This window comes from Rhinolophus sinicus, linkage group LG11, assembly GCF_036562045.2.
Source record: "Rhinolophus sinicus isolate RSC01 linkage group LG11, ASM3656204v1, whole genome shotgun sequence".
Taxonomy (NCBI): domain Eukaryota; kingdom Metazoa; phylum Chordata; class Mammalia; order Chiroptera; family Rhinolophidae; genus Rhinolophus; species Rhinolophus sinicus.
The window spans coordinates 23,541,426-23,556,916 of record NC_133760.1 but is presented as its reverse complement, the minus strand read 5'-3'; the positions used below and the strand labels follow the sequence as shown (position 1 = coordinate 23,556,916).

The following is a 15,491-nucleotide window of genomic DNA, read 5'->3' as shown; positions in this document are numbered from 1 at the left end:
GAAGGATAGCAAGTCATTTCAAAACAGAGGAATTTAACTCATGAGTCCTCATCACGATGACTTGCCTGCTCCCAAACCCACACCCGCCCACTAAGCCCGAGGCCAAAATGGAGCATTCCAGGCAGACTGGACTCACCACCCTGCTGAACCCAGCAGTCAGAGTGAAACCCAATGACAGCGCAGCGTTCAGACCTCCACACTCCCTCGCATGGGCTGCAAGACTGGGCAGCTCACTACTCACTCTGTGCCCCTACTTTCCGCATGTGGAATGGGAGAAACCATATTCCTGCTTCAGAGGATTGTTGTGAAGAAAAGGAAATGATTTGTGCTATATTTCCGGAACACATGAAACTCCCATCATGCTAGTTTCCTTCCTTCTATTCCCTTCAAACTTTCTCGCCTTCCTTCCTTTGGAATACAAAGGAGCATTTGCCATTAAGAAGGATCCATAAAATCACACTTTGACACAGCTCCTCTGCTCCAAACATGCAGAGAAATGCTGGGCTCACAAACAAGATCCTCGTCTGTGTGTGTGAGAGGCAGAGCATCAACACAAAGCAGTCAGAGGGGCTGTGAGCCAGAGTGGTGGGCAGGAAGTACACACAAGGGCAGCAGAGACCAAATCTCCCATGCAAGATGGGAGACAGGACCCAGGCCCACAGCCTGATACCAGGGGATGGCATGAGACTCCTCCATGAAGGCAGAACAGTAACAAACCCAAGTGCTGCCCAAGGCTAAGGCTTTTTTGGGAGCTCTGGGCCAGGTGGAGGCAAACACAAACTACTAGAGAGAGAGGGAGGGAGAGAAAGCAAAGGAAAACAAAACAAAAACTTCCTTCTTGAAATGAGCCTGTACACCAAAATTCCAAAACACGAAGATATCTAATGCTTAGAAATCTAGCCAATAAAATCAACACTTGTGACATGAATTACTCCAAATAAAATGAGTATCATGAAACAATCTGACAAGGACTTTAAAATGGAATGTCTAGAATGCTCAAAGTGAGAGGTACAAGGAAAACATTCATTAAAAATAAGCAATAGATTCTCAAATAAAAGCAGACAGGAAACAAGAATGGGGGTAAGGTAAGCACTAATGACAGAGCAAATGACAATTAGGGAAAAAAATCACATGTCACAGATAAAAGACAAAAACCCTGAACTATAAAAAAAAATTAAAGAATTAAAAAATAATTTTAAAAAATGTAAACACTGAAGACAAGAAGACCAAAATGTCCTCCAAAACAATGGAAAGAAGCTATGAACAGACATCTCAAATTTTACACAGAAATAGCACTTGAACATAAGAAAAGATTTCAACTTCACTCAGTGCAAATTAAAACTCATAATAAAATAAAAATTAAACTATACTGAGATACCATTTTTTACCCATCAACTTGGCAGAAATTCAAAATCTTGAAAGTATACTCTGCTAGAGAGGATGTGGGGAGTTGGGCATTCTCTAAATTGTTGGTAATATGCAAAGTGGTACAATTTGAAAATCAAAATAAGTAAGGGCAGTAAATGGATTATAAACTGTTGCATAAAATAAGAATCTTCAAGTCTACACTGACAAAAGATAGAGATGACAGAAAGACATACAGACAGACAGACAGATAGATGATGGGTAGGTAGGGAGAAGAAACAATATCATATCAAGTATTTCAGTGGAGATAAATAACTTAAATCTGATCTTGAGGAAACATCAGACAAACCCAATGTGAGGAACACTCTAAAATAACTGACTTGTAGTCTTCAAAAATGTCAGTGTCATTATAGACAATGGAAGATTGAGAAATTGTTCCAGATTGAAGGAGACTAAAGAGACATGACAACTAAAGTCATCTCGGGATTCTGGACTGAATTCTATAGTGGAGGAAAAAAATATCTAAAGGTCATTATTGAGATAAGAGAGAAAATAGGAATATGGACCACAGAATAAATAAAAGTATTCATCAATGCTAAATTCCTTGATGTTCATAACTGTACTGTGTTGACTTAAGAGAATATCCTTTTTCTTAGAAAATACCCACACTGAATACTAAGGGGTAAAGGCATGATGCAAGCAGACTACACATAAATGGTTCAGAAAAAAGAATAATTTGTTTAATCATTTGTATATGTTATGAGGGCATATGTATGTGAGTCAATATTTACATACTCATGTACACACAGACACACACACACACACACACACAAAGAGAAAGCAAACATGGCAAAAATGTTAAAAACTAGTAAATCTGCAAAGGGGGTCTTTACAGTTTCTGTAAATTTGAAATTACTTCAAACAAAAAGTTAAATGTATCTTCAAAAAATATGAATATTCTGCAAATAAGAATCAAATCAAAATTCCATAATTCTAGGAAAGGAATATTTGAAGAGATAATAGATTAATGTTTTCCAGAACTTAAAAAAACACAAGTTTTTAGTTTGAAAGAGTACTCTGAGTATGAAGCAGGATAAAAGACAAATGATAATAAAGCTGATGCCATGCAAAATAAAAGATCTTAAAATATAGCACAGAGAGGAAAATCACATTATTGAAAACAAATGACAGGCTAACAGCAAAAGCAGTTACAGATGCCTAAAAAAATGACTACCATCAAAAGGCTGAGAGAAAATAACTGTCAACAAAGAATTTTATACCCAGCTAAAACAGCATTTAAAGGCCAAAGTAAATGGACATTTTCAAACACCCCAACACTATGAGAGTTTATCAAACACAGGCTGTAAAATAATTATAAAGGGAAATTTCACAAATCAAAAGGTTAATTCATAGGAAGACAAGATAAAAGAAACAAAGTTGATTTTTACAAATTTAGTAAATATAATTACTGGCTGCAAAAATAATGAAAATAATGTTCGGTGTTTGACAGCATTGGGTAGACAAAATAAAAACAAGATGTCCAGTGAGAAATTAAAGCCAAGTAGGGCCCTCCTTGCTATAGGAGGGTCCTCCTTGCTTCAATAGGAGGACATCATATTTGTTAGAGAGAAAAAAAGTATAGTTAAGTATGTATGCTAAAATTTAAGAATACAAATATAGTCTATAGCCAGATTCCAAACCAACCCAGCGAGAGGGAATATAGACAATGTATCAATTCAATTAAAAAAGCATGAAAAGGTCAGGGGATGGGGATGGGAGAAGAGCAGAGAAACAGAATTATAAAAAGAAAATATAAAAAATAGGAGAAAAAATCCAAATATATTAATAATCACATCAATCTGAACAGATTAAACTCATATATTAAGAGACAGAGATAATCAGATTAGACAAAAAAATACAGGATCCAGGTGTATTAAAGATTCCCTTAAGGAGAGACTCTTAAAGACAGAAAAAGGCATCTCAATTCAGCCAATGGGAGAAGGAAACCTGCCCAACTCACCAAGAAATGGCAGAATGACTCCAAAAGTGTCAAGAAATGGTGCATAGTTTTCAGTGCAGCAAGAAAAGGTGTATCAGAAAATGCACTGGAGTTTGTAAAAGACACGAGAGAAACAGAAACAAAACCTGTTATCTGAAAGAGAAGGGGAAGCTGCCAGGGGACTAGGGGTCAGCTGTCTAGGAGGATGGAAGGTAAAGTGCTGAAGGACACCCAGCAGGCTGGATAGATGAGAGGGGTAGACCACAGAACACTTCTGCCACGCAGCTTCAGTTTTCAGGAAACACGGCCACTCAACACAGGTCCCAGGGTCTGTGCCCATGTACTCCACTAAGAACATGTCAAACCCCAGGCACAGAAGAGTGCCAGGCTTCCTCTGGACAGGGGGGAAGGAAGGAAATGCTTAGACATCACCAAAGGATACCATCCCCACTTGGGGGATGCGTTATCCTGCTGGTTCCACACTTCTACAGTCTTTCTCTGATTATCATGGGCAGCTGGACTAGGAGCGAGACTCACCTGCCCAGAACAATCTGGGGGATGTTCTGCTTTTCTTCCTAAGAGCCCAGGATTTGCTGAAAAAGCAGAAAAAAAAAAATTCGGGCACTACACCTGGTCCCAGTGTCACATAATGATCATTATTCTGCATTATTATCGTCTCTACACCTGCTTGATGCCCCCACCAGACTGTGGGCTCTTTGGGGACAAGCCTGAGAGTTATTCACCTTTGTGTCTGCGGGACTGAGCACAGTGCCTGGAAGACAGAAACTGCTCAACAGTGTGTTCATGAAGTGAATAAATGAGTGAATAACAAATGGAGGAAACTAATGGAGCAACCTCATCATACCACGTGCCAACCCTGTAATTAACACTCCCAATGTTGGGGTGCATTCCATATTTATTTCTCAATGTGTCAGTCAGACTTCCAAACCTTTGTACTAGCCCTGTGCATGAAAACACTGGTTTTCTGAAATCAGTTTGATCTCATACCTAGATGACTTGTCCTTATATCACACCTGGCCCTTCTGCCTCACAACAGCCGAGCGAGATCTCACCTCTCCTAGACACCGGGGGAGAGAACACCGTGTGAGTGCTGTGAAGTTTTCTTCCCTTGCGAAGAAAATAGTAACACCTGTGGTGTTACTGTAGGCATCAGAACACTGAAGGAAGCTGCAATACCCGAGTCTTTCTCTCTCCTAGAACACCCTTCTTCTCTTGTCCATCTGGTAAAAGCCCCTTTATCCCTTGTACTGCGGTTCCCCTGTCACCTGCTTAGGAATACTTCCAGAGCAGCTCATCCCTCTTCTCGTGGCTGTACATCCTCCTTTTTTTCACAGCCTTTACTGCACCTTCCTCCATCCATTCACCATGTAATTAGTGAGCGTCTACAACATGCCTGGCCCCTGGGATATGCTGACGGGCAGAAACAGGTATGGAGCCTGCCCTCAAAAGCTTACAGTCTGATTCAGTGCTGCCCAACAGGACACCCTGCAACGATGGACGTGTTCTTTATCTGCACTGCCCAACACAGTAGCCACGTATGACTGTTGAAATTTTTAAAGTTTAATTTCAATTAGTTTAAATCTAGTTTTCACCACCTGTGGCTGGTCGCTCCCATACCTGACAGTGCAGGTAATCATTCTGTAGGAAAATTATCTTGCATACCTTGCAAAGCCTCACATACCTTTTCTTATATGTCTGACTCCCTCCTCACCCTCAGACAGATTCTTAAAGGCAAGGGCTACGTTAGTCATTCCTACGTCTTCCAAAACAGTACAGCCCAGCACACAGAAGGGGCTTAATCATTGCTGAATAAGTGAATGAGCCGATAAACAAATGCTAGATGCATAATGAAGGACTTACCGCCTGACCGAAAGAGGGAACGTGAGGGTGTGAAGCCGGAAAGCAGGATAAGGAAAGCGAGCTGCATCTGCCGCTAGCCCCAGAAAAAGACCACGTGCCAGGCGTTTCCCTTCCCGTCTATTCTCCCCAGCATTCCAGGCATGGGCACTGTCTTGGGAAGCAGATACATCCATAGACAGAGCGGAGGGCTGGGACCACCCTGAGGGCGATTCACACTGGAGTCCGGTCTGTTGCAAACTGTGGTGAAGGGTTGGGTATGCTTTAAAAAAGCAAAAGAGGAGACGCATTGGTTCCTCAGTTGAGTAAAACCATCACTTTGTTGACTGCGGGTTTAGAGTTTTCCAGCTGCAGTTCTTAGAAGAGAAAGTGATAGTTCTTGTGCCTGAGAACCATTTCCTGGTCTGTGGTTGACTCACCAAAGATACCTAAAGCGTGGTGGGCCGTTCAGAGAGTGTAAGAGGGGAAGTGCAAGGGTACGAAGTTCATGTGTCAAGACCCTTTGCACATCATAAGGAATGAGGTACTGCCATCAGATTCAGCAGATGGGAACAGCTTATGTCAACAGTAGCACAGGAGTGGTCAGGATCTTTAGAGGTGAGGAGATAGGGTGTGCTGATGTTGAAAAAAACCCCGATCATGCCACCCACTCACGTCAAGAGAATTCACAGTGCCTAACCTGCACCTGACCTCGGTACTGGTACCACTACTTCAGGACTGCTCATCGTCCCAGACCTTAACTGTCACCACATATAGAATCCCTCATATTGGAACTGGAGTCAACAGCAAAGCTCAAATGTACAGGTAGATCTCTAAACATCTTACTTAGCCATGTTAGCCGTCATGTGGCATGTTATAGAATTAGGCCTCCTAAGAAAATCCACACCGTGTGAATTTCAAGAAAGCTTAGGTTTCAAGATTACTGAGAATTGCTAAGGGTGATGACCATACATTTTACAATGCTTATTGTCAGATGTCTAAACAGCAGAGCAGAGCGTGTATTAAAAATGCAAAAGAACATGATTAAAAAGACCTTTTACCACAGGTGAAATTATGCCTTCTGTATTAAAACCCTCCAAGGCCATGCCGACCCTCAAAGCATTATTAGACCAGAATTCTGACCCACAGAGGAAGATCCCTTAGGGTCTTCAGTGTATAAAGCCACCCCATTGAAAAGTCACTTTCTCATCTTCCTCTGCTCACAAATGCTACCCTCTGGCCTCATCCTATTTTCCAACCTGAACCCCCATTCCTGCCCCTTAAACACCCTAATTTCCAGGACTGTTTGAGGTTCTCTAAAACTCTCTGCACTTTCTTGCTTTTGGACCATTGCTTCAGCTGTCCCTTTGGCCCAAAATGCCATTTCTGTTTACCTTCACACATCAAATCCTCAAGGCCACCTGAAATGCTTCTCTTGCAGGGAGCTGTCTCTCTCTCCCCAAGCGCACGGGAACAGCCCACCCCTGGGGCCCCCGAGGCGGCCTGTCCAGGCCCTTCCTGAGTTCTCAGCACACTCAGCTTTGCAGCTGGTCACTTGGGACCACCTGATCCCCTAATTAGTTTAATTAGCTTCAAGTTCTTTGAAAGAGGAAACTATATTCTCAGTTCCCAGCACACAGTGGGTACAAAGGAAAATCTGTCACTGAATTGTAGGAAAATAATGATCTCAAAAAGCTAAGGAAAAAAAGCAGGTTCCAACTAGGAGGTAGCTCTCTTCTGCATACCCAGATGACAGCCCCTGTTAAGAATATGGGCCTGGAGCTAGACCCACTAGATCTGAATCCTCGAATAGCCACCGACCGATGCATAGATCACAGCATAGGCAGGTTATCTGCCTCCGTATACCTTAGCTTCCTTGTCTGTAAAATGGGGAGAGAAAGAGACCCTACCTCCTAGGATTAACTGAGTTACCATGCTCAGAACAGGGTATGCTCATAGCATGAGCTAAAACGATAAATGTCAGCTATTTTGACATGACATGGAAATTGTTAGTTTGTCTTTTCCCTATTTATTTTCTTTCTTCCCTAAATTGTAAGCATCTTGTCTTATTCATCAATATATTTCCAGGATAAAGCACATAGTGAGCCACTCCTAGGTACATAGCTGGTTTATAGCAGTCACTAAATGTTTGATGAAGAAATCATAAGCGTAGTTTATTGAAGATGTTGGAGGTAGATGTTATATATTTTCTATAAATCTTCTTAATAAAGTACAGCTCCTACTGTCTAGAACATTTTCCTTTTCTTCTTTGCCTGAGCAAACTCTGTGTATCCTTCAGGTCTCAGACGAGATGCCACTCCACCTGGAAGTCCTCTCTCTAACCTCCTCATTCCAGTGGGTTCCACATTTCTGTAGGAACATCATGGTGGGCTGTGACATGTGGCTCCTTCCTGGTTTCCCACAAGAGTGTGAGCTGGGCGAGGACAGCAACCATCACTTACACATGGTAGCCTCAGCACCAAACACCATGCCTGGCACACACCGGTGCTCAGTCAACCTGTGGCGAGTTGTTTCTCTTTCACCACCAAGTGATATGAGGGGTCACTGGTGGCAAGCCAGGCCAGCAAGGGGACGTCTTAGCTAAACCCCAGGAACTCAGCACAGATCCACTATTCTCAATGTGGAGAACTGGGAGAGAACCGAGAACGGGGGCCAAAGGTGGGAAAAGCCACCAGGCAGAAAGAAAGGAAAGAACAAGCTTGGAGATGGGAACCTCCTCCTCAATGGCACTGTCATCAAGATGGTGAGCAGAAGACTCAAGACTGACTGCTATTGAGGACGGAAGTGACAGGGTCAGCCAATCTGCTTCCTGGAAAGGAGGCCTCCTGAATTCACCTTGCTGTCTTACACAAGCAGAATGAAAATTAATATCCTAGAGCCAGTCGATGAGAAAGCAACAGGGAGTATGGTGGCAGGGTAAGAAATCATGCCTTTTAGTAAAGCGAGAGGGTCTAAGGAAGGGGAAGAAGAGACATGAACATTCACTCGGCACTGGCTGTGAGTCGGGAGCCATCATTTAATCCTGTGTGGTAGGTACTGTTATTCCCCTAGGACACAGGTGAAAACCGGGGCTCCAAAGGGCGTGAGACTTGCTAGACTCACCAACTCAGCAAGAGGCAGAGTGGGCACTTGAACGCACAGGCTCTGTCTCCAAAGCCCACACTTGCTCTTTCCAGTTTCTTCCTCACCATGCTGACTCCAAAGTTCACAGCAAGTTTAAAGGAGAAATCTCAAAATCCTTCCTGTAACTGGGACTATTCAGGAGTCCATTGCATTTCCTCTTCCATAGCGGAGGACTACAGAAAATGCCACTCAAAATGAAACGCATTCGGCTGAAAAGGATCCGCAATACCCTCGATGGAGGGCGGGGTGGGAGGATGAGCCCCGGCATTTAATTAAGAGCCGGGGAAACTGTGTGAATATTAAGGGAGGAGAAGCCTAGCAAGTCGGGCGATCATGGCAGATGGTGAAAACAACTGTCAGACAAGACAAGAGAAAGGGAATCCTTCAGCTGCTATTAAGAGCCCTGACAAAACATTAGCTCTCCATGACATGCTACCCAGAGCAGGGAGCGCAACGTGAGAATACAAGACAACGCGAGGTGGGAGGGTGATGCTGAGACGAGAGCGATGGGAGGATTGGACAAATGTGAGGAGGATTCCCAGTGGGGCCTCAGGGCCCACATCTTCAGGCAGGAAAAGCTCCTTGCTCTCTCTTTTGTCCGTTCATTCATTCACTCCCTCCTTCGGCAGCTATTTCTTAAGCACCTACTAGATGCCCGGCATTATTTGATGCTGGAGATACAACTGTGAGCAGACAGAGACCATCTCTTCCCTCATGGAGTTTGCAATCTAGTGAAGGAGGCAGACATTATTCAAGTGATCAGGTTGTGACCACTACAAACTGAGGTGAGTGCTGTCAGTGAAGAAACACGGTGCTCCGTGTGCAAACCAGACTGGAAGCTGACCTATGAGGGGAGTCAGGGAAGGTTTCCATGGGGCACTTGCTGCCGAAGCGAGCCATGAAGGATGAGGAGAGAGTAACTACTCACATGAGGGCTGGCGGGGAGGGAACACACATGCAGAACACAGAGAGATGGTGTGGGGAAGAGTGTGAGGCAGGCCAGAGCAGGGAGGTTTTGCAGGCCTGGAAAGCGTGGACTGCATAAGGACTTCCTCGCCCCTTCCAGAAAGAATCCCAAAACACCCTCCTACTTCAGGCTCCATCTATCTGGTTCTTAAGCTCGTGCTGAGAGCACAGGGAATTCCCTAGAGCTCGGTTTCCCCTGCAAGGTGGAGCTGCATGGGTTGGGCTCCCATATTCTTTGTGATGTGGTATCGTGCACCCATACGCTGACCGTGGCTCTCTGCCCCTGTGCATGCTGTCATCACTTCCCACCACCCCATTCATTCTGGTTCATGCTATCTGACTCTGCTTGCATACCACCTCCTCCAGGAAGCCCTCTCCGAACTCCCTTCCCAAGCTGGCTTAGGTGCCTTTGCCCATAACTCCCTCAGGACCTCCTGTGTATCTCCATCATGGTATACGGTATCGCAATGATTTGTCTAACCATTCAGTCACTCGATGAGTACTGGCTGAGTTAACGTATGTAACAAAAAATTAATGTACAATATGTAAAGTGCTCTAAAAAAACAAATAGGAACAACAAGACCCCATTAGAAAAATGGGTAAAGGATTGAAATAACAACAGCTAGTATTTATCAAATGTGTACCGTATGCCAGGTAATATTTGAAGGGCTTTCTATGAATGAATTCACTTATTCATTTCCCTAACCCCATGAGTATGATTATAGCTGCAGCTTATGAATGAAGAATTTGGCGCAGAGAGGCTAAGCAATTTGCCTGATGCGATGTGGCCGAATGCCCTTGTCCACCCACCATACTGAGTGTCAACTCCTGCTACACTTGGCATGACTGTGCTTGGGCCACTCCCAGGGAAAGAAACGCAAGTGGAAGGAACATAAGATAATGCTCACCCTCGGCTGTAAACTAAAATCAAAACAGCAGAGGTTGGGAAAGCATGACAACGCATGGCCATAGCCAGGGCTGGCAAGAGTGTGTATCTTTGGAAGCAGCCTAAATGTCTATCAGAGAGATGACAGTTTATCTGCACACACACAAAACCTGGGCCGCTAAAAGGGGGAAGCAGATCCACACGACTGACACAGACAGACTTTTAAGTTTAAAACAAGATGTTCTCACAACCTCCAGCGTCTATTCGGATGCCACCTTCTCAGTTGCGGCCTTGGATTCGTGTGTGTGTGTGTGTGTGTGTGTGTGTGTGTGTGTGTGTGTGTTTCATCCAAGGACCAGAGGAAAATCACTCAGGACCAGCGGGTCCACCTCCCTGGAACACCAAGTCAGAATCTTTGGAACCAATGAAAATGTTTGAAAGGAAGGCCCAGGGGTGCTGGTCAGAACTTTCTCAGGACCCAGGGAAAGGTTTGCTGGTTTGCCTAAATCCTTGAAGTGCCTTTTTTTCCTTTAGGAAAAGGAAACAAGACCGCTGACAGCTTCAGCTGGCACCATGCCCCAACTCCTCCCCGAGGCACTCGGTGTCTGCCTCTCTGAGTCTCAGTTTCCCCACCTGGAAGCAAGGCCATTTGTAGCTAACCTTGTTGTGTTGCTATGTTGTTAAGTTGCTAAGTCTGAGAACTACTGAGGGGATTAAGCGATATCCAGGAAGTCAGACACAAAGAGCGAGGCTTTGCCTCCAGAAGGGGCTCAGCACCACCATTATCATCCTCATGAATTAAGACTGGCCTTAATTCACAGGGGCCAAGTTGTGGGCCTGGGGGTTTTCCCCAGTGAGGCGTTCACCGACGTGGGCAAACTGATTTTATTGTTTTGAGACCTCTGCAAACAATGTACCTCCTTACTGCTTGTGGGGTGGCGGGGAGGCCTTCCACTCCCCTCCCCACTTTTAGTTCACCACTGATAAATGGCAACTTTGAAACAGTTTCTAAGGCCTTTTTTGAGGTAGAGACAGAGGAAAACAATTTCTGGGCAGACAGGGAAAGTCATTAGTACACTTCCGAATCTTGACCGCGGTAGAGATTCCATCAGCCTCTTCCGTATGCCAAAATCAAATCCAGGATCGGGGATCCAACAAGGAGAGTCGATTCCCCCCTTGGATTTGCCATGGGTCAAGTTTACAGTCAGATTTTCCATCACAGTCTGTCACTTTCCACTCAGAAGTAGTGGCCAAGTTGGACCATTCTTTTACGTTACCACATAAAAGGGTTTTAAGTTCATTCATTAGTACAAGTCACTTACTTGCCTCGCTTTAAAGACAAAACATAAGAACCCCTTACTGAGGTTTTTGTTGTTGTTATTGGTTTGGAAAGTGAACCCCTTTTGAAAAACAAAAAGGTTGGTCAAAGTCTGTTGGCTTGGGAGTGGGTGCGTAAAATGTGTGAAAAGAACAGCTGTAACCAGGGAACCGGACACCTGCGTTAACAAGAGGCCGCAGAGTGGACACCCTCCATGGACTTTCGGTGTTTTACTAGGTGGCTTGGGGCCGCGGCCCATGACACCCAAGATACGTGGGCTGTCCTGAGCCCACTTCCCCTAGGCCTCTTCTGGGGACAAGCTGGGCATCTCCAGAAGCAGTAGTGATTCTAAAGATCATGAACTGGGGTCACACACAGGGCATGGAGTGAGAAGTTTCTGGCACAATCGCAGTTCTGAGGGAGCATTGAGGGGATTATAACAAGCCCAGGAGGGTTAGTCAGGCCTTTAATGACTCTATCCTTAAGTGAAACTGACCTGTAATTTTCCTTGCTCCTCCTTTCCTGTCTGGTTTGGAAATCCAGGTTATACTGGCCTCACCAAAGGAGCTGGGAGTGTTTTCTCTTTTTCTGTTCTCTGCAACCATTTGGATAGGAGAGGGATTATCTGTTCTAGACTATATGGTAGACTTGACGATAAAACCGTCCAGGCCTTGTGTGCCTTCTTCCCCTGCTTTCTCTGAGAGGTTTGTAGTGGCTGCTTTAATGCTTTTTGTTAATGATTATTATTCTATTCAGGTTTTCCAGTCATCCTTGAGTCTGTTAAGTGGCATTTTTCTAGGAGATTGACCGTTTTATCCGGGTTTTCAAACTGAATGGAACGGAGTTAGTCATTGTATCTCGGGCTTGGAAGGAGTATATCCTTCCATGAATAAGAAAAAGGGTCCAAGAAGTGGCTCCTGCCCCACCAGCTCTTCCCAGCCCCCACTCAGGGCATATGTGTGTCAGGGATCAGGGTTTACGAACTGCCCTGTACTGCCTGGAACCAGCTGGGCAGTGACCTAGGGGCCGGCTCTGGAGTGCAATTGCCTGGCTGTCTCTCCTTGTCCCATGCTGGGCACTTACAGCCTCCGCTTCTTCCTCTATAAAAGGAACATCTCACCAGCTACCATTCAGGACTGCTATGAGGATCCCAAAAAGTACTGTGGAAACTCCAAGGCCTCATCGCTGGGAAGTTCCCATAATCTCAAACTTTCAATTTACAAATTTTCATTTCATAAATTTTCAACTTATAAATTCTCGTGAATGCAGACTCAAGGTCTAGACTGAAGGTGCTTCAAATCTCCCCTAATACCACCAACTGGGATTCTCAACCACCATCTGTCATTTTTGTCTTAACCGTCTTGGTACTTATTTGTCTAGAGCAGTGGTTCTGAAAGTAGGTCTCTGGACCAGTCACAGCATCTGGGAACTTGCTAGAAATGCAGATTCTCGGACTCTCCTCCACACTTACTGAATCAGAAACTCGGGATTGGCGCAGCAATCTGTGTGGGGTTTTTTGTTGTTGTTGTTTATGTGTTTGTTTTCAATTTTAGCAATCTATGTTTTGAACCCACCCTCCAGGGGATTCTGATACTGGCTTCATGTTTGAAAGACCTCAGTTCTTTAAAGTCACAGGCATTTCCCGTGCCTGTGCTCAGTTCTAAAGTGATTTTAAAACATGGTTACTCCATTCTGTCCAATAAAGGGGAAAAAACGATAATCATGTTGAAACAGTGAGTAGAAAGAGATAAACAAACATTATAGAAGTGAAAGCTGAGAGGATTTTAAAAGATCAATGGAGAGAAAACAGCAAATGTTGCATGTTTGTGTGAAAATGACTCATTCGACGATAGGAACAATTCCGAAAACACTGAATCAAGCAGTATCTGAGATGCAGTGCCTGGGCGACACACAGACAAGTCATCAGGACGCAAGGAAAAAGATCTCAAAATTCAAAGAAATGTGAACATGGGGCATCAACAGTGGAAACTCGCTGGCTTCATGGAAATTCAGAGAATGCTGGGCATCGATATGTTGTGCCGGGATATGCTGGGATGTTTCCACAGGTTCAGGGCTCATCTGAGCCTGTAATGTGTTGATGCTTTGGCCTATTTAGACAAGACCACTAACCAGTTCTCCTGGGCCAGACCATGAGAGGTTTAAGCTAACCCAACAGCTTTTCCGCACAGATGAAATCAGTCTGTTTTAGAAGAGAGAGAGAGAGAGAGAGAGAGAGAGAGAGAGAGAGAGACACCTGGTACAGTAGAAAGTGTATCAGCAAGGAGGAGAAATTGTCAGATTTTAAACCTTTGAAGGACCAAATCACACAACCCCTTAAAATCCAAGGAATAACTTTGGATCTGTCACAAATTGATCTATAAACCAATGCGTACAACCAAATGCTTCCATGGGAAATACTGGACATACACACCCATGGCCATTAAAATTCAGCATTTAAAACGCATAACCTACACCCTATCCCCTGAGATCCCCACTCATTTGACTGGGGTGGAGCCCATTTTTAACAAGCTCCCTAAGGAATACTGAGGCAGATGGTCCCGGACCACAGAGCCATTTGTCATTACGGAAGAAGACTCGGAATCAAGAGCGCGTACTGAGTCGCTGCATACACTTCACAAACATTGCTGGTGGAGATGCAGTCCTGAAACCAAAACCCCACCCGCCGGAGCCCTGATTTAGCACTTGTTCCCACAGCACAGATCAGGGAAATCATCAGTAAATGAGTAACGTGTTACATAAGTTGCTTTTCTGTATGCAGAAATTTAATCCACCAAAGAGAAGCTAAAAGCATATAAAAAGCAACAGCCCACCCCCAAAACAAATGCTGGGGAAGCATAGCCAGGATCTCCCCATCCACCTTCTGCCAGGCAAAAAATGATCCTTCCTCCGTGCTGAAACCCTTGCCACTCTTGTGCCACTGGAAACTGGATCCCTTGGTGGATGTGACCAGGGAAGGGGGCTTAAGGAGACGGGGAAGAGGGGAACATTCAGGGTTCCCCATGGGCGTGGATACTGGCCTCATAAAGACTTCCCTCGTGTTGAAAACATAAGTGGAGCCATGTTTTGCTTGACTACACCTCTGACCCCTACACCTGCTGGAAAGTTCTGGAACCACAAAATGCCCTCTGTCTTGGGTCTTGTCAAAAAACTATAAACAACTTTATTTCTTTCTCTCTCTCTCTTTGGCAAGGATTCACAGTCTTTTCCTCTCCGCAGTTACCCCAAGACCTGAATAGTAAGCTAGTTCTAACTAGAATGTTAAAGGCTGGCAATGGTTGGGGCATTGGTCACCCCATTGATCACTGACCCCCAGAAGAGGTCAATGCAGGTACAGCAAAGGCATGCCATGTACATAACATATGTGTTACTTCTTCCAATGAGCTGGCCTCATTTTCTCAACACTGACCTACAGAGCTCCACTCTGAACTTACTGGAGCATAGATTATAAGTTTCAGAATTGTAAGTCCTTACCTATCTTTTTATTACTCTACTCCAAGCAGCTAGCATGGTGACTAAACTTAGGAAATGCTCAAAAAATATATAAGTATTGAATTAATTTAAACTGACACCTGATGTGAACCTTAATCGCCACCCCATATTGCCACCATGCATGTCTCCAAATGCATTAGGGTCACCCGGGGTGCTTGTTAAAAACTCGTCTTCTGGGCTCCACCCCAGACGTAGTGAATCAGACTCTATGGGACCTGCATTTCTAACAAGGTACCACGTAATCTTACACACGCACAATCTGAGAACCACTGCCTTAACCTCAGAGGGGAATCTCAAGGACACCAATACTATGGGATGTGATTAAGCAAAGGGCCCTTTGGGAACACCCAAAACAGAACACAATAGAGGTGGGCAGCTTCCTCCTCTCTATCCAGGCATGGGCCCAAGTGGAGTACAGGACATTCAACACGGGGAAAAATGAGGCC

General features: G+C 44.5%; 1 protein-coding gene across 2 annotated transcripts in view; it reads right to left on the bottom strand.

Annotated features, from left to right (window-relative positions):
- Nucleotides 1-15,491, bottom strand: part of CDYL2 (chromodomain Y like 2) — a 163,463-nt gene that overhangs the window by 33,475 nt on the left and 114,497 nt on the right. The window contains exon 1 of one of the 2 annotated variants that reach the window (XM_074314532.1): nt 5,246-5,461. The exons of the other annotated variant lie outside the window; for it this stretch is intronic. Coding sequence (XP_074170633.1) covers nt 5,246-5,312 — 67 coding nt within the window. The 5' untranslated portion in view covers nt 5,313-5,461. Of the gene's footprint in view, nt 1-5,245; nt 5,462-15,491 lie in introns of those variants that run through there. 2 annotated transcript variants of the gene reach the window in all.